The sequence below is a fragment of the Marmota flaviventris genome, chromosome 1 (assembly GCF_047511675.1).
Source record: "Marmota flaviventris isolate mMarFla1 chromosome 1, mMarFla1.hap1, whole genome shotgun sequence".
Lineage (NCBI taxonomy): Eukaryota > Metazoa > Chordata > Mammalia > Rodentia > Sciuridae > Marmota > Marmota flaviventris.
Genome location: NC_092498.1, coordinates 179,647,645 through 179,669,169, shown reverse-complemented (window position 1 = coordinate 179,669,169; position 21,525 = coordinate 179,647,645). Strand labels below are relative to the sequence as shown.

General features: G+C 35.5%; 1 protein-coding gene across 8 annotated transcripts in view; it reads left to right on the top strand.

Moving 5' to 3' along the window:
• The window catches only part of Satb1 (SATB homeobox 1), a 98,083-nt gene that overhangs the window by 23,395 nt on the left and 53,163 nt on the right, over window positions 1-21,525 (top strand). For 7 of the 8 annotated variants that reach the window (XM_027923172.3, XM_071619409.1, XM_027923173.2 and 4 more), the window contains exons 2-5: window positions 615-849; window positions 4,524-4,700; window positions 5,469-5,595; window positions 6,359-6,482. In XM_027923172.3, coding sequence (XP_027778973.1) covers window positions 639-849; window positions 4,524-4,700; window positions 5,469-5,595; window positions 6,359-6,482 — 639 coding nt within the window. In that variant the 5' untranslated portion in view covers window positions 615-638. Of the gene's footprint in view, window positions 1-614; window positions 850-1,739; window positions 1,918-4,523; window positions 4,701-5,468; window positions 5,596-6,358; window positions 6,483-21,525 lie in introns of those variants that run through there. The other variant, XM_071619416.1, reaches the window with a different exon arrangement.

Sequence of the window (21,525 nt, the reverse complement as noted above, 5' to 3'; positions counted from 1 at the left end):
ATGTTTGACCCAAGCCTCCACCAGATCTTTAACAGGTTATAGGAACTCTTGAAACTTTAATAGCCGAAAACTTTTTCTCAGCATTATTAACTTGTGAAGCCAATGGGGAGTTTAAAAAGCACTGAGATGTTTGCTATCTTCTTTTGAGATTTTTTTTCCCATAAAATAAAAATATATGTAAAACTATAAACACGTGCATTAAATTTAATATTTTAGACTGTGATCATCTTTCCTGTGATAATGTTGCTGTTATAAGTTTGTAATTTTTAAAATTGGGACCACATAAATATAACTTGTTATTCTTTTCAGCTTGTATTTATTCTTGTTTTAAAAGTAAGCCCATTTTTCTTGCTTTTAGTTGTGTTTATGGATGCCACATTATCTTTTTATTCATGTGTGTTGGTACGATTTCCACAAATTGTTCTATTAACTTGAATAGAAATGTACTGCTGTCATCTAGAAATGTAGTAACATCTATATTTTATATAGGGTAAGCAATTTTATAAATACATTTGTGGAGAGAAATGTTTAGAGATAAAACATCTATGTTGGACACATGTATAGGCACAGACCCCCATCCAATTGTAACATGTCTTCTTTTTAAATTCTGGCAGGTGATCTTTAGACAGTGACTGAGTATGGATCATTTGAACGAGGCAACTCAGGGGAAAGAACATTCAGAAATGTCTAACAATGTAAGCGATCCGAAGGGTCCACCAGCCAAGATTGCCCGCCTGGAGCAGAACGGGAGCCCACTAGGAAGAGGAAGGCTTGGGAGTACAGGTGCAAAAATGCAGGGAGTGCCTTTAAAACACTCGGGCCATCTGATGAAAACCAACCTTAGGAAAGGTAAATACTTTGGAGCCAAATCCTGGAAAGCTGCAAGCTCCGGTGTCTACACAAGGTCACTGTGTCGGGGTACTGGTGTATTCTTTCTGATCTGAAATGAGTTACATTCTGGGTTGTAATGTCAATCATGTGTTGAAAGTGTATGCTCAATTCTTGGGTGGAGCCTCTGACTCTATTGAAGGTTGGAATCATTGGACTTTTATGGATGATAAGGATTTAAGGAATTAAATATAATAGTCTTAGTTTACACAAGTGTCCATTTATAAGGTGTTCCTGTCATAAAGACTACGTAGGTGGCTGTTGCTTAAACTAACCCTGATGAAGAGTAGGACACTTAGGTTGTTTGAGGACCGCCCTAGCTTTTCATAGGATTAGTAGTTGTAAGGCAATTTCAGAGATCATGGAAATCTTACATAAGATGATATAAAAGTTTGGTGATGTCATTTTTGTGGTTTATTTTCTGAAGAGCAAACTCATTATTTAGCAGTAAAAAACCTGATGATTCTGGTTTTAAAATTTTGGCTATATTTGGGTATTTTGGGTAAAGGAAGGGCAGATTTAGGCAAGTTTATAAAGAGAAGATGTGCAAGCCTGCATGACTCTTTTTCTACCAGTATTAAATTGATGAAGTTTAACAACTTTGTGTTTGACATTGTTGTTCCAGTAAAGCAGTGCCTATGGAGGTATTATGTATGTGCTTCATAAGGGTCTTTATTTGGTCTATGAATAACATGTATAAGAATTAGATTTTCCTTACATCTGCTAAGCAAAGGATAAAAATGCCATCTTTTAGCAACCAGGAATATTAAGTAGATAAAGTTAGAAGGCAGAGGAATTTCATTGTGTTTGATGCATAACATTTATCATACAATCATTTATTTTTTCTTGGTTTGGCGAAAACAAAGAATATATTGATCCTGAAATGAACAGACACAGCAGTCCGTATTGTTAGATCTTTATCTATTAAAAATGGAAAAACAGCACTTCAGCAAATTCTTTGGCCTCTACTCATGATTACCCTATTTATTGATTGTTTGCCAAGAATGTATGCATCTTAAGAAAGCCAGGGTAAGAGCATTAAAAATATAATTTATTACAGCTTTTCAAACAGAGTGCATTAATATTGTACTGTGAAGCACTGGGGCTCTATAAAAAAGACTTTCTGACGCCTGCAAACATATAAGTTCCATAAATTCCTAAATAGGAGATTTCAGCTGTCTCTGGTATTATGTGATATTTGCACAGCAAACTTTAATGCCAGGACAGTTTTAGACAAGGATTCTACAGACTTCACTGCTCCTTATGGCAGACGTGCTGTTTACACAGGCTCATAAACCTTCAGCAAAAGCTTCTAAGACTGCCTTCAGGTTTAAATCATGTGGTATTTTTAGCATTCAGCAGTGACCAGTGCTCTCCCCTTTTAATGCTGGAAGGTTATGAAGTTGCTGTAGTTGGAAGTCTTGCCAAACACTAGCACGAATAATCAGACAGTTCAGAGAAGGCTCCTGTTTAGCATTACTCCCAGTAACAGGAGGGTAACCGTGACAGTTTGCTAGAAGATTTAGCAGCTAGATTTGTAATTAGATGATACTACTGTTGCTTTATCTATAGCCACCTTTATTATCTATAAAGGTGCCTGTGAATGTGATCAGTAAAATACAAAGTATATCCAGTATCTCTTAATAGTTCGAAAAGCCTACAGTTATGTCATGGGTCTGCGGAATTTTTTCATAGGTCTGAGAAGCAGCATGTAGTAGAACACATCTATTTCATGCCATAAGAGGAAAAATCAATGTATATCTTTTTGTCATACTAAACCAACTCTTTGAAGACATCACAGAGGGAGGAGGAACCACAGTATAGTAATTTCACTTCCTACTCAAATGCTTTTTGAAAAATGTATTCAGAATGACTTATTTTAAAATGCATTTTAATTGTAGAAAGGTCTGTGCTAAATCCAAATAACGAAATTACTAAAGCCTTTTGGTGGTTCCCCCCACCCCCCGCACCATCATCTTATTTTTCATGTGCATGGTTTCTGTTTGACAGGTGCTAGATAAAAATTGTGGCTGAGATGAGAAAGCACTACTAGGAAAAAGGGGTTGAATATTTTCATTTGTTTAGGAGATTTTGCCAAAATACCTTCAAGCCAAGGAAGAAATCACCAGTTTGCATATTGCTATTTTTGCTGTGGTCTTCCCAAGCCGTCTTCTGATCCCTGACGGGTTCTCTCTCTGGTATAAAACAGCTGAATGAATGACAAGAATATTGGCAAGCTCTGCGGCTTGTTTTTCATGCCTTGCCTGTTGGTACTTCCGAATGAGTTTGTGAGCTTTTCTAAGTAAACCTAAAGGGGTTTATTTGTCAGGGCTAGAATCTCTTGTGAACAGTTCACTAAAGCTTTGGTGAAGACACACATGTGGAAAAATGTAGCTGTTTTATTGCCGGCTTTTGTTCATCAGAAACAAGCAAATAGAGAATTTGTAAAGGGCCTCTCTGGTGTCAGTAGGAAATCCTGATTTTCAGCGACGGTTGGTATGCACTAGGTATCTTCAGAAGTTGGTAGGATTCTGCAAGTCCAGAGGACAGAGAGCTTATACAGGCATGGATGTTGTAGGACTAATTGGGGATCCTGGGTGCCCTGTTAAAGTAACCCGTGTCATCATTTATGCTAAAGATGATACCCTCCTGGCAGTTTGCCACAGTACAGTTCAGACGCATCTGTTTTTAACCCTTTTCTGTTATCATTGGAGGTCTGATAGTGCACTGCATAAACACCTTGAGAACTACAGCAGTTGATAATTTCAGTTTCTGGAACAAGCCTCTTTTCTAACAGTGGTATGGTCTGTGCTTATTAATCATTTGGCTACTGAGTTATTACACTGGATTAAAGTAAACCAGGAGAGAGCACATCAAATCCATGCAGATTCCTTGATCCTAATATACCCTGATGAGGCCAGTTTCCTTTTCTCTTTCTCATTTTTATCATATCTACTGAGATAGTTAATTTTAAAGACTTAAGGTCAGCATAGTGTCTTTTTAGTCAGGTAGATGAAATGAGTAGTCACAAAAGTAAATGTTATTTATCTACATGGTGCACATATTGAAATTACATGTTAGAAGTATCAGTTTGGTTTTTTGTTTCTTTTATGGAACCAGTGGGAGTAAATATCTCAAAAAGCAAGAAAATGATCATTTTATAGTCAAAGATAATTTGTTTGGACACAAACAGGAAAAGTTTATTATTAACAAAAGCATGTAGGCAGCAAGAAGGTGGGTTCAGACAACTGCAGCGAGTTGTTTGCATACTGTAAACTACTCAGCAAATGAGATAAGACACACTTATTTCTCTCTTGTCAGCATTATTATTTGATCAAAAAGGTAATTCTGCATTCATTGCTTTTGGAAAATGCACTGTTAAAATTAGAGCAGGGACCAAGTTATCTTAGGACCAAGTTCACATTCTATTTGAATATTTCTCCTACAACTTAAGAAAAGATTGTATATATTTATATGTGTGTGTGTGCCTGCATTTTTCTGCCCAGTCTGCCTTGGAAGCACAGACTCTTCTCACTGTTGTGAAGATTTGTTTTCATAGCTTAGGTTTTCCTCCCCCCAGACTGTATTTCTGAAAATTGTTGTTTTCTGTCTCTTTTTCTCTGCCTTTTTGATAGGAACCATGCTACCAGTTTTCTGCGTGGTAGAACATTATGAAAACGCCATTGAATATGATTGCAAGGAGGAGCATGCGGAATTTGTGTTGGTGAGAAAGGATATGCTTTTCAACCAGCTGATAGAAATGGCATTGCTGTCTCTAGGTTATTCACATAGCTCTGCTGCCCAGGCCAAAGGTAAATAATGCATACGTGGGGTTGGAAAAATTGCTTGGCATCCTTTGTTTACCTCGAAGAGAAAGCAGTGAATATTTTTATTCAGATAACTGTAGCCTGTGTTTTACATTGCTTCCTTATAGACTGTGACTTTAAAAAATTGGCTTAATTCAGTTTGGTTTAGTTAACACACATTTTGCTCATGTGGAATGTCGAGGTAGATTTTTTTTTTTTAAATTACTTCAGCTGAATCATTAGTATGCTTATTGACCTTAATAATCTGCTCCACTGAGGACCCACAAGGAAGTGAGGAGCGTATTTGAGCAGATGGACTGTTGAGAGTCAATTTGCATTTATGACTGAATATCTAGTTCTGTTTCTTTTATTCTGTTTCTGATGGTTTTATGGGCTGTAAAGTATTTTTCAATGCTGATTCCCACTGCAATAGAGAATCTTATCTAAATCGTAAAGCCATTTAGAACTGGTTCGGCTATGTCTTATTAGAACTTTCTTTAAGTTAGGAAAATGTGGCCTTATGCATAGGTTTTATTGATGGGGTTTTATTTCCAAAATAATAAACAACCCTATAGTCATTTACATAATTTCACGATTTGGAAAGCTAAGCTGTGAATATTTTCATTGACCTGCCTTTTAGAGGGAAGGGAATCATTCAAACAGAAATAACAATATTGCTTGTGGTGGGGGCAATGGAGGAAAAAAAAAAACTTCAACTAGATATATTATCTGAGAGTAAAATATTCAGTGACATATTCTCTTTATCTGGAATAGGGCTAATCCAGGTTGGAAAGTGGAATCCAGTTCCACTGTCTTATGTGACAGATGCCCCTGATGCTACGGTAGCAGATATGCTTCAAGATGTGTATCATGTGGTCACATTGAAAATTCAGTTACACAGGTGAGTCAAGGCAGCGATTCTAGGGCAAAATATTCTCTTTACCTGGTCTTTTGAAATAAAGCATCTCTGGGCAGTCTTCTGTTTTTATTTAACCTGAATTTCAGAAACATTAATCCAGATTGATTTTTTTTTTTACCTTAACTCCTTCTGCTTTTTTCCTTAACTTCAGTGTATAAAGACACCTCTCCCCAAATTTGTAGGTTTTTGCAGGTTATCAAAAGGCAGGACTTTTTTTTTTTTTTAACATTTAGTCAATTAAATGATGCATTACAAGAAGGCATTTTACATAAAGTTTACTTAAGAAAAAAATATTTTTGCATATCATGAGCAGTGCCATCTGTGTACATTTTGTGAAAGAATGCCTTATTCACTATTGCTGCGATCTTATTTATTTATATATTTTTTTCCATTTTAGTTCGTATGAACAGAGTAATGAAAGGAAATCAGTTAATACGTTAATGCTTTTCACGGTGGCTCGTGAGAAAGCAGTACACCTTAAATTGTCTTCCCAAGCGCATCAGAGCAGGAAGGTAGAAGTAACATGAAAAAATAGCCACCACAGGCAGCTGATGTATAATTCATGCATCGATACAGCAGATGTGTTGTATAAAGTAATTAACTAATCGGAACAATCAGGAGACCGAGAGCAATCTCCAGATGCATCTGTTTGATGCGCAAAATGAAATCTGTCTGTCTTAAAGGAATGTTCTGCAGCGGGATGCAATCTTGTAATAATCCCCTTTCTAATCTATGTCTCAAATAGTTGCCCCAAACTAGAAGACTTGCCTCCCGAACAATGGTCGCACACCACAGTAAGGAATGCTCTGAAGGACTTACTGAAAGATATGAATCAGAGTTCGTTGGCCAAGGAGTGCCCCCTTTCACAGGTACTTAGCATAGCATGTGATGAATAATAAGGCGTCTTGGGCAGCCTCGACTGGAGGTGTGCTGGGGTTCCACAGTTTAAAGCAACTGGTACCTGAAGCAGGAATGTGCCAAAAAATGCCAAGTGACTTGACCATGGGTGACCTTTTAAAATATTCCTGATTCATTCTGATCACAGAGCCTTTATAGGAAAAACATTTGAGTCCAATACTCTGCTAGCTAGTTTTTAAATTCATCTCCTGAGTGCTCTGAGCATGGTAGCTATATATTCTCTGGAGTGCCCTTTTTAAGGAAGAGTCAAGGTGGTAAGATTTCCTCAGAGCTGCATGGGAATGACTGTCATTGTTAACATGCAGAACTTCACCATGCTCTCTGAGTAAAGAGTACAGTTATTGGCACCTTAGTTCATTGCACAGAAATGGAAAAGGAAGTATTTAGTAAAAATAATTATAAAAATAAGAACAGAAATCTCTTTCCTGGATCAAAAGGTCAAATTAGTTATTGCTCATTGGGATTTTATAGCCAGTTTTGTATCTTTTTTGGGGGGTTGCAGGGTAAAACAGGATCTCCCCCCACCCCTTCAGAGACGCCTATTATACCATTAGTGATTTTTGAAATGAGACTGATATTATTATTATTATTATTATTATACTATTCATTTTGGAATGAATGTTTGTGGAGGGTAACTAAAACTCTAGGTAGGGACTACCCTTGCTTCCAGATTTAAAACCAAACATAATTTTTATAATTCTCTGATGATTTCAGATAAGAAGAAAAGAAAAAGAATGCTGTGGGCCTGTTCTTTATAGTCTGCTTACACGGTCACTATTAATGTGTTATAATTCTGTCCCTCAGTGCCCAAACCCATTTTAAGGTCATTTCATGATATATGGTATAATAGTGCTGGTCTAACTAGATTTTTAAGTTTTATTTTAATTCAAGTTTAAAATGGAATTCTGAATATTAGTCTGTTAGTCATTTGACTTGAATTGTATGACTCTGCTGTCAACATTTCTGCAGTTGAAAGAGACTCAAAGTATATTTCTACTATAACCTGAGTAGCAGATGTATATTTAACGTAAAGCTCATGAAGATTACTGAGTACCTTTGGAAGGAAGCTTGTGGGCTTTTGTGCTGCTGTTTCATGGAGACTCCATGCATTTCAGGTGTGCAACATGAGTCCTACAACATTGTTTTGATGTTCATTAGCAATTTTAGGATGTGGCAAATTCTAAATTAAGCTGTAGCCACAGATTAAATATTTTCTGTGTATGTTAAATATCCCTTTCTTGCAATTTAGAGCAAACAATTTTTTGTCTATTAATTCAGTTACACCTTCAACTAATCTGTTTTTATCTTGCCTCTCTGACCCTTGTAATAGATAGCACATGAATCTATAACCATCAAATAAGAATAATTTAAATTAATTAATTGGACTTAACCAAAAGGATGACATAATGAAACAGGGTGACTCTTCTGGAGTATTTTACAGACAACTCCAGATAACAAGTCACTTGATTATTAGCATATGGACATTTGAAATGACCTAGGACTAAACTTTGTTGTTGTTGTTATTTTAACTCAGAGTTCAAATATAATGTAGGCATCCAGTATAGGAATCTCATGTGTCTTCATGTTACTAAATATCCCATTGATCTTAGAAGTAAATTTATAGACTTAAGGCATCTACTATGAGCTGGAGAAGAGGATGCTAATACTAATATTTATTGATAGTATAAGGGAGAATTACTTGTTAAATGGCACCAACATTCAGCCAGTAAATTCTGCCTTACTGTTGCTTATGAATATAATTGTGAATTTACTTGATGTGATCATGGAAAATGAATTGAATGCAGACAATTTTAAACAGAATGACAAAATGAAATTTAGGACTTGGTTTTGAAGTCATATGTTGGTGAATTTCTTTCAAGAGGCATTGGGAAGAACACATAACCTTGTGTAGCTGAAGACCCCACCCTAATAATTCAGTGATGGAACTAGGCTGAAATTTCAATGTGAGTTATTATTACAGTCTTCCTTTCTTAAAAAAAAAAAAAAGAAAGAAAGAAAAGAAAAAACGGGAAAAAGAAATCAAATCTTAGCAATGGCTAAATTTTGAAAATTTTTTAGCATTTAATTATTTTAGCATTTAATATTTTGAAAAAAAATCAGCTTTTCTAAATGAGGGGACATTTTTTTGTATTTTAAATTTATATTTTGCTGCATCATCTTCTGTTTATTTTTTAGAATGAATTCATGAATCTAATACTTGGAGTATTTCCACTACAAATTATTTTCCATTTACTTCTCCATTATATTTTTTAAAACGAGAGATGATTATTAACATGAGAGATACAGGCTTTCTAAGGCCTAAACCCAAAATATATAGTGACTTTGATGAAATCACTGTTTCTCCTGTTTGAGATTTGATGATGTAGATATAATGGTGAAAAATAAATATTGCCTTACTCTTGTGCAGAATGGAACTCAATACCAAGAAATGCTATGAGATGGCTTTACTTCTCCCACAGAGTTTTGTTATTCACTCATGTGAGAAATTTCAGCATAAAATTCAGTATTCACATTTTACTGTATGTTAAAGGTTTGGTTTTGTTTAATGTAATAAAATACTTTAGGAGCAAGAATGGCTACAGGCTCCCTGAATGTTACATTCAGCAGAAAGTCAACTTTGTGGGCAGGTAGAGTCCCTCCAGAGACCAGAGGATGAGATGGAGGGAATGGAATGGGAAATCACAAGGAATTTGTCTGGGTGTTCAACACCCCCTGCCTCCAACACTCTTAGGAGGATTGTCTGACACTTGCTAAGCAAGTGTCCAGTTGGACTTGGAGTCTTAGAATTAGAAGGGATTATCCTTCCTAGGCTCCTCCTTTGACAATCAAAGGAGCTAGTGTCCCTAGAGATTAAAGTGAAGGTGCTGGTTAATGACTGACCCCAAAGTCCTAATTTGCCAAGTCTGTGTCCTTGCCCCATGGTAAATCTTGAAGTGTTGATTTTATAATGGATACTTATGTTTTGGTGCAATACTTATGTTTTCTTTGCTAATATTTGCAAGGTTTTCTGCAGCAGAAATTCCATAAGTGGGTATGTAGTTTGATTTAAAACCCATACCTTTATTTCTGCTATTACTTTCCTATCATAAATCTGCCCAAATAGATTGACGTGTGTTTAAGTTCTGTGTATCATGCGTTTGTTTATTTTTATGAAATGTTCTAAGACATAAAAAAAAAAAAAACTGCTTAGTTCATTATAGATCTGAGGTTGGGTGTTTTGTTGTTGCTTTAGCTTTTTTCAGTGGATGTGGTTAGATAAGTTGGATGTCGTATTCTAAACTGCAACCGAGTAGGAGAAAACAAAGTCTGATTTGGGGACAAGAAAGCCTGTAGTTGGAAACTTTCAGAGTTCTGGATTTGGGAGGTAAATTAGGAGGTAAAAAGGACAACATTTTAATTTATAGTGAAACATTTATATTTTGATGTTAATTTTCCCTGGAGTTTTAGACATTGAATTTAAACTTTGGCTAAAGATAAACATTCTGATACAGGGATAGATCATTTTGTTGCAAGTAAAAGGTCAGCTATTATTTCTACAGCCTAATGTTTTCTTTCTAAAAAATATTCAGGTCCAATATTTCTGAGAGATTTTAATCTGCAGTATCCTTCTTTCCTCCTCGTCTTTAACACACACACACACACACACACACATACATACACACACACACACACACACACACACACGACTTTCACTTTTTTTAAGGCATTGGATCATTTTCTATTTCATTTCTCACTTGGTGAAGAGAGATTTCCAAGCCAAGTCCTCAAGTGAGTGAGACTTCTCAATTTTATTTTCAATTAGTAAAATATATGTAAAATAACCTTAAATCCAAACATTTCTTTTAGAAGTAATATTAAGAAAGGTGATTTTTCAATTTTCCTTTCTCTGACAGCTTCTGAGAATCTAATGTAGGTTCGATTTTTTTTATTAGTACTAGCAAAACGGATAATAAAGGAAACTGCCTGCCCTCCTGAAGCTTAGCATGAGGTTGATTTTCTGAAACTTGACAGTCATTTCTATATGCATATAATAAACTAAATGTTCAGTTGACTTTTCAGTATTATAAATAATACTGGTGCAACAATTTATTGTTATGGAAGTGTTTTTCTTAAAAACAAAATGGACTGTTGTTTCAGTCCCAAAATTATGAAGAAATGTTTCTTTAAGTTTTAAAAAAATATTAAAAATCACATTCTTTCAAGAGAATATCCAGCATCATTATGAATATTATTGTATTTCATATGCGTGACTAACCTTTGAAATTTATTCACATATTCATACATTTTATTCACTCAAAAATATGTATTGAAAAAGTAATCTCAAAGAGTATTGACAGTCTGCTATGCCAGGCATCTAATTTCCTATGTCATAATGAGGATAACACATCTTAATAGTTGGATAATAATACATGATTAACTTTCATTTAGTGCTTTTGATGTATATTGTGCTTGTATCACTCTAAGTTGTAAGTAGATAGTTTTGTTCAAAGGAGGACGCTGAGGCCCAGGATGCTGAAGTGAAGGCAGTGGCTCTGTTGGTGGTAAAGGACAAGGGCAAGATATCATGGGCAGAGCCTGGGACCCAGGACACTTGGGTCACCAAGGAAATTTAAAAATAAAAGGAAGGGGCCTTTTCAGATTAATTTGCCATGTTTCATAATGCACTTTGATTTCTCTAGAGTATTGATAACTGCTGGTTAGTTTTCCAATTGTATTTATCTGAACATGGAAGATTTTCTTTGACATATGTGCCTTACATTTTGTGTCTTTGGTTTTCTTGTTTATATATTGACTTGCACCATTATATTTCAAACCCCTAATTTAGTACCTGAGGAAGTGATTTAGACCATGGGGACCCACTGCTGGATAATCCAGCATCAGGGAGGGGCCAGAAGGTTTGAATGTGTATAACTTGTGCTGTCACTTCTCTCCACGATCCTCTCAGTCCTCAAGATAAGGAGGTACAATAGAATTAATAGTCCTTTTTTTCTTCTTCTTTTTTGATCTGAGGTAATGTTAAGCATTTTTATTGGAAGCAGTAGGTAGTCAGATTTCTCAGGTCTGTTTGAAAGTGCAGACCTTTGTCATCAGAGTGGCTTGATGTGATGGACAAAGGATATAACTGGCAGTTCCATTTAAAATTAAAAGTTTTCTGTTTGAGATGTGCTTGGAAGATCTTGTACTTACCCCTTCCCAACATAAAATTATAACTCGCGTTGTTAAGTATCATGTATCTTGAGGAAAAACTTGATAGACAATCTTCTTGCCTTTTTAGAATGGCAGGATTTTTTTTCCTCGAACCTTAACCTACTGACCATGTGAATCTGAGATTTTGAATATTTGTTTTGTCAGAATAATCAAATAAGTTAAGAATAATCAAAACAGACAGATACACACACCCAATTTTTCCCTCTTTCATTGGAAACTGCTTGATTACAACACGCAAAGGCACTGAGGTACTTTATAACAAATAGGATATTATTACCACTTTCAGCAGTTGTATTAGTGGAGAGATAAATACAGTAAATGGTAAGCCAGTTTTACGTGAATAGTTGTGTGAATTGAAAAGTTTATTCATTCCAGATAATTTTTTCTCTCTTTCTTTCTTTTTGACAGTCATGATATCATTCTAGATGTCTGTTCTGGGTTGATGTTATGATAGATCTAATCTACAAAAAAAAAAAAAAAGTCCTCCAAATCGCAGGTTTTCCATTTTGATTCTGTCTCAGGCTCCTTTTAGCTGAGTGAGACACATAAGGATTCCACAGTAGCTTGATGTCAGCTCTCCTGTCACCTTTCACGTGTATTAATCAAAAAAGCCAAACTTAATAAAGCCTCTAACTTAAAAGAGATTGATCTAAAATATTTTATAGCCGCTATCTTTTCACAATAGTGAAACATAAAAGAGTTTAAGCCATGCCAATTTAGAGAGTGCTTCACAGTGTGGAAGTACTTCATTTTCACTTAATAGATTTTTGCCTATGCCTTGTTTTAGATCTGAACATGTTTCCTCTGACCTCAGAATCACTAACGCAGAGAAAATTACCATATCATGAGAGCATTGCCCCTCTTTTTTTTCCCTGATGCATAGAATAATAAATATTCCCGAGGCTTAGGAGTAGACATGATCTGAGAGAGAGCCTATTAAATGCTATTTTCTAATTTATTAAAAAAAAAACAAACTTAACCAAATCATGCTCAAACTAATTTTCTTGTTAAATGGAACTAGTTTTCAAGGGCTTTTTTTGAGCATTTTTTCCCCCCTCAATTATGACTGAAATTTCAAGCTGGATTCTATCTGGATTTCCTTTTGAAAATCTGCTTTATTTCATGTCAGATGTGGGCCCCAAACAAACTCATAAACAGACAAAAAAAAAAAAAAAAAAAAACCACAACACCCTAAGTTAAGAATAATCAAAACAAACAGATATACACACCCAATTTTTCCCTCTTTCATTGGGAACTGCTTGATTACAACATGCTCTGAGGATAAAAAACATAAGAGAGCCTTTAACGTAACGGGAGAGAGCCACAGCCCTGGTTCTGCAGCTCGTTGCCAATTGAAGCAAGGAATGCTCTGGCTGTTGGGACTTTTAAATCTAGACTTAAAAGTTATTTGTTCTGTTTAGCATTTTTAAAATGATTCTATTAGGAATTGTATGTGCTTCAGTTTTAATTTTAACTCATAATGATTGTAAAGCACCCTGGGATGCTTGCATGAAGGGCGCTACAGAAATGTAAGATTGTATTGTGTGCTAATATGCTCTATTATTATGGGGTGCTGGAGTTTCATCGTGGACAATTCATAAGGTTGCAGAATTCCTCATTGTAGAAAGGTGGCTGACTTCCATTAAAAGTTTTTTTTTTTTTTAAATTTATTTCTCTTATTCGTATTCTTAAAACTTTGTTCTCCTTAATCATTTTCTTTAGAAAATATCAGTTATTTTGTATTGCACTATTTTCCCAAAGAAATGCTAATCTAATTTACTTTACTCAGAGGGTTAAAGATGCAAACCAGATGATACCTTGGCAGTTGGAAGTTAAGAAAAGATTAAAGCTTTAATTGTGATTACGCTTTGAGATTGCTTTCTTATGTAGATAACAAGACAGAGACCTTCATTATTGAGTACCACTGACTGTCAGAGGCATACACTATTTTACTATCAATCCAGTGTTTTTCCAGGGTCATCAAAAAGTGTATAGCTAAACTGAACCAAGTATTAACTTTGTGAAATGTCACAGTGGACATTTCCCTTGTATTGAAACTCCTGGGTTATGTTAACATATGAGAACTTGATTTCATTTTCTTTTTACTTTTTAATGGGGCTATTTCTTAGAGTAATGCATTTCTTTAACGACTTCATTCTGTCATCTTTTTTTTAATGTGTGTCTTTTGGTATCATTGCTCTTTACCATCTCTGTTACTGAGCTCCTAACATCATAGCAGTCAGGAATGTGAGCTCTGCCATGACCAGCTATATGAGGTTGCATAAACTGAGTCTCCATGCCTCAGTTTCCTCATCTATAAAAGGAGGAAGAGAATAGTACCAATTTCTTAGTATTGCTATGAGAATTACATAAATTAATACTTGTAAAACATTTAGGATAGTTTCAGTTCTAAAGTGTATATCAACTTCGGTTGTTTTTGTAAAATGTGAGCTTGGAGAGTTTGAAATAACACTTGTTTGGCTCACATGGTTTAAGAAACTTTGTTGCTACATGGATTTTGATGCAAGTTTTTTTTTTTTTTTTTAAGTAGAAACAACCAAAAACTTTTTACTTGTGGAAAAAGACCCTGTTATAATTCATTCTCACCTTGAATGGATCCTCTTAGCACCACCCTTACAATCATAATAAATTATGATGTATTTTTAAATGGAAGTGAGGAGAGATTCAAGCCTTGTGCTTTAAATAAGTCCATTTGCAAGTTAAGCAAACAGGAAACCTTAAACTAGACAATGTCAAAAGGGATAAAGATACCTCCTGAGACTATCAACAGCATAAGAGCCTATGGCTTTAACTGCCTTCACTCCCATTCCCTAGCACCCAAGGCTCTGACCTTCTTTTATCACCCTAACTTTCCAAGTTGTCCTGAAATTATCTATGTGATAATTAGGCTGCTTAGGTTCCTTGTAATTGACTGAGCCAGAGGGGTCAAGTTTTATTCATCACAACAGTCTTAGATACTGACACATAGTAGGAACTCAGGAATATTTGTTGAACTGAAACAACCTCATAGACTTGGACCATGTTTATTGCACAAACCAATATATGATGCTAGTAGTTTTATTAGTAGTATTTCACGGATCCTCTTATCTAGAATGTCCTATCTTACAAATTGTTTTCTTATTATACTTAATTACAGATAGCAAACAACTTCTGAATTTTTAAGAAAGACTACTGATATTCCAAATCTCATGTTTTTATGTATTTTGTACTGTTCTTGAATCCATGCACAAAGCTTATGGTGTTTATCAGCAGAACAGTTGTCTTAGAGGTACAGGGGACCCAGAGATTTGAAAAATGCTACAAAGGACATAGTTACACATCACGGTTAAGCACAAGCTTTGACAATATTTCTAGCATCTCGGCACACATTTAAAAAATTACTTTCACAGTTGAACATGTATTTCAGGCAAAATTTTCATTTTGCCTCAGTTGTGTTACTTTTGAGACCCATGCATTTTTTTTAACTGTCACTTCCATTTGTGTATTTTTCCCTCATATTTAAGTGAAAAACAAAGAGGAAAGATTTCAATAACAGACCCAAATGATTTATAGACAAAGCTGCCAACATGGAAATGTTAACAGTCAGTATCACCCATATTTACTGTCAATGTCCATTTTCAGTTTTAATGTTCCAAAGTCCACGTTTGGCATTGGTAACTCCATTTATGGTTATAAACATATAGTGTTTTAAAAATCAGCTGTATAAAGGTCCAGAATCACCTGAATTTAGAGAGAACTGCAGCGGTAGATAACTGTTCAGCCATTCCAAAAAAGGGGCCTTAGGGACTCGGGGTGTCCACTCATGTGCGCAAGCACCAGCCCAAACAGCTATAGACAGGATCTTTATTTCATGATGTGCAACCCAACCCAACATTTTTTTTACTATTTTGCTGTGACTCTTTTTTTTTTTTTTTAATTATGGTGCTGGGGATTGAACCTGGGACCTTGGGCATATGAGGCAAGCACTCTACCAACTGAGCTATATTCCCAGCCCCTTGCTCTAACTCTTGAAGAGATGATTACCAGAGAATGGCATTTTCCTAGACTGTGAAGGATTTCCATAATATTTATAGAGATGAAGCCAGATTAATATTTATTTTAATGTCCTAATCCAAAGTCGATATTGATTTATATTTATCTAGTAGATATTGGAGATTATTTAGTTCATTTCCCTTTATGTTATAACCTCTGTGTGCAGTTAATTTGAAATGTGATACGGTCTTAATAGTAACATACCTTCTAACAAGTATTTTATATCAAGTTCTTTATTTACATATTCAATTGATTTGAGTAAGAAGGTTTCCATATAGTAAGAAAGATTTAGATAGGTACTTTATATAAAAGGATGGAATAGAGACTCTGGTCAAAATATATCATCTGGGCATTATATAAAATTATATGGAAGAACCATATGAACTGTAAACCAACATTTTCTTTAAAAGTTATGAATTGGGTGTGAATTAAATAAAATTTCCATGCTTATAAATGATCATAGTTTCGTCTTTATGAAATGTATTAGGAAAATTAAAACAGAATTGGGTGTGTTCTTTTTTTGTATTCCTTTAGAGCTTTGTACTTGAGTTTTCATTTTTAACAGTATATTAGGGTTGGTTACTTTATTTGAGATGCTGTTTTCAGGATTGATCAAAATGGCAAGAGTCATAACTACAACTACTGGAGTTTAAGTAAAATTCACAAGTGATTAGTCTCTTTTCAATAAATTGAAATTCCGAATGTACCCCAGTTGTATCTCCCAAGAGAATTGCTTAAAAAGCAATAGAGGATCCAGGGGGAGAGATTTGGGGAACAGAAGCTAAAAAGCACAAATAGAATATTACACTTAGAAATCCTGGTTTCCTAAATTGAAGCCCATTTCCTGTCTTCCCACCCCCACACACCAGAAGGGGACTACCTGTTAATTTCCAACAGATTCATTCCATGTCAGTATCTCAGGCGAGACCTTTTTTAGGACTTGTTTGTGGTATTTGATATCCCTTGGGATTAAAAGCAAACCTTATTTACAGGGAATCTATTAAAATTGTATTTGAGTATGGAGTTGATTCAATCGTGTTTGAATGTGGAGTCAAAGTTAACATTTGACTTTTCAGTTTACCACAGGCATATAAAAAAACAACTGTGGAAATTCAGACCACAGGTTAAACAGGACATGCACAAATAGGGTGATTGGACTGTATAAAGTTGAAACTCTGATAAAATGAAAATATAAAATAATGAAAAGCCAGTAGTTTGACAGATTGCTCAGTAAATGCTCATTTTATTGAAAATTATAAAAAGGTGCTTAATGCCTCTGTACCATTAATACAATACATTAAAAGGTTACTGTCAAGATTAGTGTTCCAGCCATGAAAATTAACTCTGAGGCTTTATACATCACTCTGCATAGACTGAGAAATTAAAGGGTTTTTTTTAAATATACATTTTGCATATGTGGGCATTTATTTCAGAAAACAATTTTTTTAGACTTTATGCCAAAAACATTAGCAATGATGTGTTTTCATCTAAAACATGGGCATAACATACATATTATAGACAAGGTGTAACCGTGAAATTTGCCTTATAGAATTAAACCTGTGCGAGATTATTCCCCTTGCTGTCTCTCCAGAGTATTCCAATTCAAAACATACATTCCTTCCTACAGAAAAAGATATTCAGATTCCTTAGTTGAAATTAATTAGCATTCAGAAGCCAGATAGCATGTTTTTGGGTATTCATGAGATCTCTGTTTGAAAAAAATGTTTTTAACTTGTAGAAATGTGTTGCAACACACAGATGGGAAGAAAAAGAAAAAAAAAATCTCTTTAGCAAGCACTGTGTGTAAAAGGAATATTACATTTTGCACGCTCCTGATTGCTCTGTGTAAACAGTTTTTGACATCTGTCTTTATAGTTTTCGAGGAGAGGAAGACTTTGTTAAAAGAATCATTTTTATACAGCAGTCACCATTTCAGTCTTGCTTTACCTGTATTATGAAAGCAGATGGTCTGCATGTCTTTTGAATATTTATAACTATCAAAAACAATCTCTTGCTATTCACCCTTAGGCTTATGAGATGTCAGGACTGTTCTGGTTGAAAAAAATCATCTTGGGTGTTTACAGAAAGAGGATTACATTAAGCTGAAATGACTATACATTTTCCAGTTTAATATTTGTCCATCAGCTGTTTAATCGTATTTAGATAATTGTGTAAATAAGATGTTGTAGCCCTTGCCCTCTCTGCTGAGGGAGCCGAAAGCTTTAAACATGGGTGAACCACCATCTTGTAGGTTGCTGTTTCTGCCTCCTCCCACCTCAGTTAACCCATCTGCAAGTCCTGGGTAAGTTTTGATCCTGATATCACAGTCCTGTTTAAAAAAAAAAGTATGCAAAAAGCCAGTATGGAGATCACATGAAATGCCAGGGAGCTGCTGGCTTCCGGTACAGGCTGTTTAGTTTATTAAGAGTATATTGTAATATGCAAATACGGTGCAGCACTCCTGTTACCCTTTAAGCATGGCATGGCTTTCTCTTTATTCTCTATGAGCATGTGGGGCTCTGAGGGTATTTCAGAAAACTTTTGGTATAGTGGGGGTTAACTGTTTTTTGACTGGAAGCTGAGCAATCAGAGATAACAGATTTTGCTGTGGTTGGTTGATTTGGCAGAAAAGCATGAACAGTTTTGGTTTAAATGATTGAATAACCTGATTAGCATTGTTTTGGGGTGGGTTTTTTTGGTTGTTGTTAAAGGCACAACAAAGCAATTTTAAGGGTGATCAGATCACTGCCTTTCTCTCGTTGATGAATCATTTTTTTTGAGAAGGCCTTACCTCACCAGATCCTATCCGTTGGCTACTAAGATGACCAAATTAAAAAAAAAAAAAAATATATATATATATATATATATATATATATATATATATTATATATCTTCTTTTTCTGAGTATGTTATACTTATATACCATCAGTGTGTATGATCTTCTAGCAGGGGTTTGAAAGAATATAACATTTGGAAAAATTATGTAACCTCAACTAATTCCTCATGGGTTTTTTTTGTTATGTTTTGTTTTGTTTTTCAAATTGAGAGGCCTGCAGATTTTAGAGTAAAGGTTCAGAATGTTCTAACTATATGAAAGTCAGGCTTTAGAAAAATTCCACCCTTACCTTTTCACAATTAGAAAGGTTATAAATAATGTATTTGGCTGAAAAGGAAGCTTAGCCTGCGGCAGATGGTATCATTCTAGAGGACTGGGGTTTCTGTGAAGATGGCATTCTTTCAGATCGGAACTTCAGCAGACTCGCAGAAAGAACCGAAGCTCCTCATAGGGAGTAGACATGTGCTTTATGGATCTTAGAAAAGCTTACAACTTGGCTCCTAGGATGAGAATATTGTGTCACACTGGGGTTATGAGACCCATAGCCAATTTCTGCCAACTTCCAAATTGTATTTCCCAACACTGGAAGCTGTGGCCTATTTATTGGTTGGTGTACTGTGTAGCATTTGAACTTGGAATTTCTACCACCTGAGTTTTGCCACTTGGACTATTTTTTTGCCTGGAACATGGATGTTTTTTTATACATACTGGCCACTGAAAAGGAAACTTGCCATACAAGTTGTGTCTTTTTCAAAGTGCTTTGGAAAGCTCATATAAATAGACACTGAGAGAGAACTGGAATAACATAACCACGGAGCGCTGCAACTTCCGAGACATCTGTGTGGATGTATTTTGAAAAACCTGGGAAGGGATCTCTTGCAAATTAATGAATAATGGTTCTTGAAATTATGATTTCTTTTGTGACAGCTGCAAGTGATGGATTCTAAAGGTTCATGTGACAAGCTGACATTACCTTTGAATTTAGGGGAAAAAAAAAGAGGGGGTGTCCTGAAGACCTCCAGGAATGACTTATTTCAGTGACCCTTTAATGATCACCTAATAGAGCCCAACCCCATGACGAATCCAGGCTATGTTGAGGAAAGACCTAAGGCTCAGGGCCTAGTTGAAAATAAACAACACAGTGGGTTCTGTATTAGAAGGGCTTCTCAGGAGCAGAGATACTCACAATATATGCTGCAGGATGAGCCACTGCTAGCCAGAGATGGGAGACAGCACAGGTCTAGAAGAGTCAGGAGTGGTACATGTTTTCCTGATGTCAGCTACCAGATTCGGGCTAGCTTCAGAAAACATTACCAGATGGGAATATTGAAACAAATAGAAATGCTTTTCCCTTGGTGTTTTCCCTTGTTATCCACTGGCTGGACTTGTTAATAGTTTAATTAGTGCATTCTTCAGTCTTCCTAGGAAAATGTATTTGACTTAAAATACATCATCTCAAAAATTTTATCTGATACTTCTCTGTTATTTAAAGCATAGTTGACTGATCTCTGTGATCATATAATAAAAGCCCCAAAAGGAGGAGGAGGAGGTAGAGGGTTGTCATAGTAATTAACATCTCGTAAGTTCATGCTTGATATGTTCCAGGCTCTGTGCTAATTGCATCACTTCCATTATTTTATTTATTGTCTGTCCAAGTATAGATAGTATGTCTCTTCAAGCCATTACTTTCCTAGTGACTTGCTCCATGCTTGACACATAGTAGGAGGTCACTAAACACATGTTAAATGAATGGGGAAAAATGCCCGTATAGAATGGATTTTCAAAACAACCCCGTGAGATGAATACTACCACCATCCCCATTTAGTATGGAGAATTGTGATAGAAATGTCAATTAATTGACACAAGGTCACACTTCCAGTGTGTGACACACATCTTGCACTTGAGTGCAGATTTATTGCTATTTCATTTCATCAGATGAACATTCGATGTATATTTAATATATGCCAGGCATTGGGCTGGAAAGTAATATGGAACCCCAGCCCTGCTTTGCAGAGTCTTTTTAAACCAGTGTCGCCTTGGATTGGCATAAGAGTCCCAAGGCTTTCTCATTTAAAACACGGAACTTGGTCTACCTGTATACATCCTACCACGTAAAATATATTACCAGTCTTCACTTTGTAATTTATATCACCAAAACAATTGGTGTTCCTGATTTTTTCAGATTTAACATGACAGTATTGGATATGATATTTCAAATACCCATGTGCACCACAATGTTCTGCAGTGTCTCTTCTATGCTGCTGAAAGGCACCTGTGTACTCAGGTGCCACATCTAAGCTTGCAGTTGGGATTTTGCCACCAAGAAGGAGCGCTTCATAAGTAGTTGTCAGAGTGGTTTAGTCATACAGATTGCTTCATGTTGTTCTGATGAAAAGAGAGATGGCCCCAAATTACCTGAATTATAAAATATTTCCCAGTCCTGCAAAAGCACAAAAGAAATTCCAAAAAGTTGCTTTGGTGTGCATTATAACCTGTGGATTAGACTCTTGATTTATGCCCTAAGTGACATTTAATATTAATACATATAACATTAATATGAATTAATATTTGTATTATTCAGAGTTTCCTAAGCACACATCACTTGACAAAGTAGAGACATCCAGAAAAATCACTTAAGGACATAGCCTACCAACTTAGGCTCGAACAAGGGCTTCGCTGATGCTGTGCATTTGGATGTTATTTTCCCAATGTAGATATTAATGAAGGACATAATGTTATTACATATAGGATCTAGCTTTATAAAATATTTCAGAGTTTTTCAAACATTATGGATTCTTCCCCTCCCTTCACTCCATATATTTTCCCCTGTTGGTGCACTGAATCATGTTGAATTGAAATGACTGGTTTACATTATC